We start from the raw sequence: 1,342 nt of genomic DNA on the forward strand, positions 1-1,342 counted from the left end.
GAAGCAGCCAGAAAGCTGGGCTCCCTGCTCCCTGCTGCCCGTGGCTGCTGGGGGAGCAGCCACCTCCTCCACAGCACCAGGTCCACGCATCTGGTGAGTGCTCAGGTGGGCCTGGCTGAGGTTTCTGCTGTTCCCTCAAGCCTGGCCCTGCCGTGCCAGGCCCAGGGATGGAGCAGAACGGGGCAGCAGCCTGGGCAGATGAAATGCATGAATGATGTATTTAGTGCTGCTCTGGTGCTTCAAGAGCACAGACCCTGTAACACTGAAGCCAGAATGAATTGGAGGCATCTTCAAGTGATGGAAAACTTGTAAGACTTGTTTGTTAGAAGTATTTATCAAACCAGGAAACTGTTTCACTGCCTGTCCATCCCAGGACCAGCACAGCTCTGAACAACACCATGAGACAAGGCACTAACCTGTGCTGTATATCTGGCCGATAAAAATAGTCAACAGGAGTGTCCAGACGTGAGAAAATTGGTGGTGGGATGTAGAGAGGTAATTCTCTATTGAAGAATTCTTCCTTCTCTGGCTTGAGCATTAGGACTTTGTCATACATGGAGGTTTGTTTGCCATCAGGACCAGAGTGCATTGCCAGGTACTGGAAATCAGACATTCCTGTGAGAAACAAACACCTTGTGAAGTTTGTTGTGGGTGTCACAGTATTTCTGACAACACTCAGTCTTCAGGAGCAGGAGTCTGGCAAATTTATGCAAAGGTTTTTACAGCAAGGAGGCTGTAGCAACAGGAGACTTGATTTTCCTTCCAGTCCTAAATTCTCAGAGGGAAACACTTTCCTCTCCCATCAGACCTACTCGCCTTTAAGCCACATCGACACAAACCCAGGGATTACCTTGAAATTTGTAAACAGTGGTGACAATCCCAAGAATTTCCATCTCAAACTGGACTTCTGGCTGGCTTTGTCCTTCGGTGTCTGACCTGTGCTGCTGCTGCTGCTTCTTGGTCCTTCTCCTCACCTTGAGCAGCAGGGTGGAGGTGGGGAAGCGGTTGGCACACACGGGGTGGCAATAAGGGTCCTTGGGGCGAAAATACAGCTCCAGCCTTTTGGCAGGGTCTGCATAGATCTGTGAGGAAGGGCAGGCACAGAGGCTGAGCCTCACAGCCTGTCCCCCCAGGCCTCCTCCTGCCACCAGCCCCCCTGCTCCACACCCTCTGCCCGGGGGTTGATTCCCCCTCACACCCCCCCAGGGAGCTGAACCCCTGTGCTGGGCACACCGGGGGGGGGATGCAGGGCTGCTCCCCATCCTTCCCAACACCTCCCGACTCTCGTGGGCAGCATCACCCCGAAACCACGCGTGGGACCTGCATTTGGGGCGGGGGGGGG

At 54.1% G+C, this 1,342-nt stretch overlaps 1 protein-coding gene across 1 annotated transcript in view; it reads right to left on the reverse strand.

Moving 5' to 3' along the window:
- Positions 1-1,342, reverse strand: part of GTF3C5 (general transcription factor IIIC, polypeptide 5, 63kDa) — a 7,935-nt gene that overhangs the window by 5,027 nt on the left and 1,566 nt on the right. Inside the window, exons 3-4 of the mRNA XM_009998974.1 lie at positions 851-1,082; positions 417-615 (exon numbers count right to left, since the gene is read on the reverse strand). Of these exons, the coding sequence (XP_009997276.1) occupies positions 417-615; positions 851-1,082 (431 nt within the window). The remainder of the gene's footprint in view (positions 1-416; positions 616-850; positions 1,083-1,342) is intronic.

This window comes from Chaetura pelagica, unplaced genomic scaffold (genome assembly GCF_000747805.2).
Source record: "Chaetura pelagica isolate M959 unplaced genomic scaffold, ChaPel_1.0 scaffold405, whole genome shotgun sequence".
Lineage (NCBI taxonomy): Eukaryota > Metazoa > Chordata > Aves > Apodiformes > Apodidae > Chaetura > Chaetura pelagica.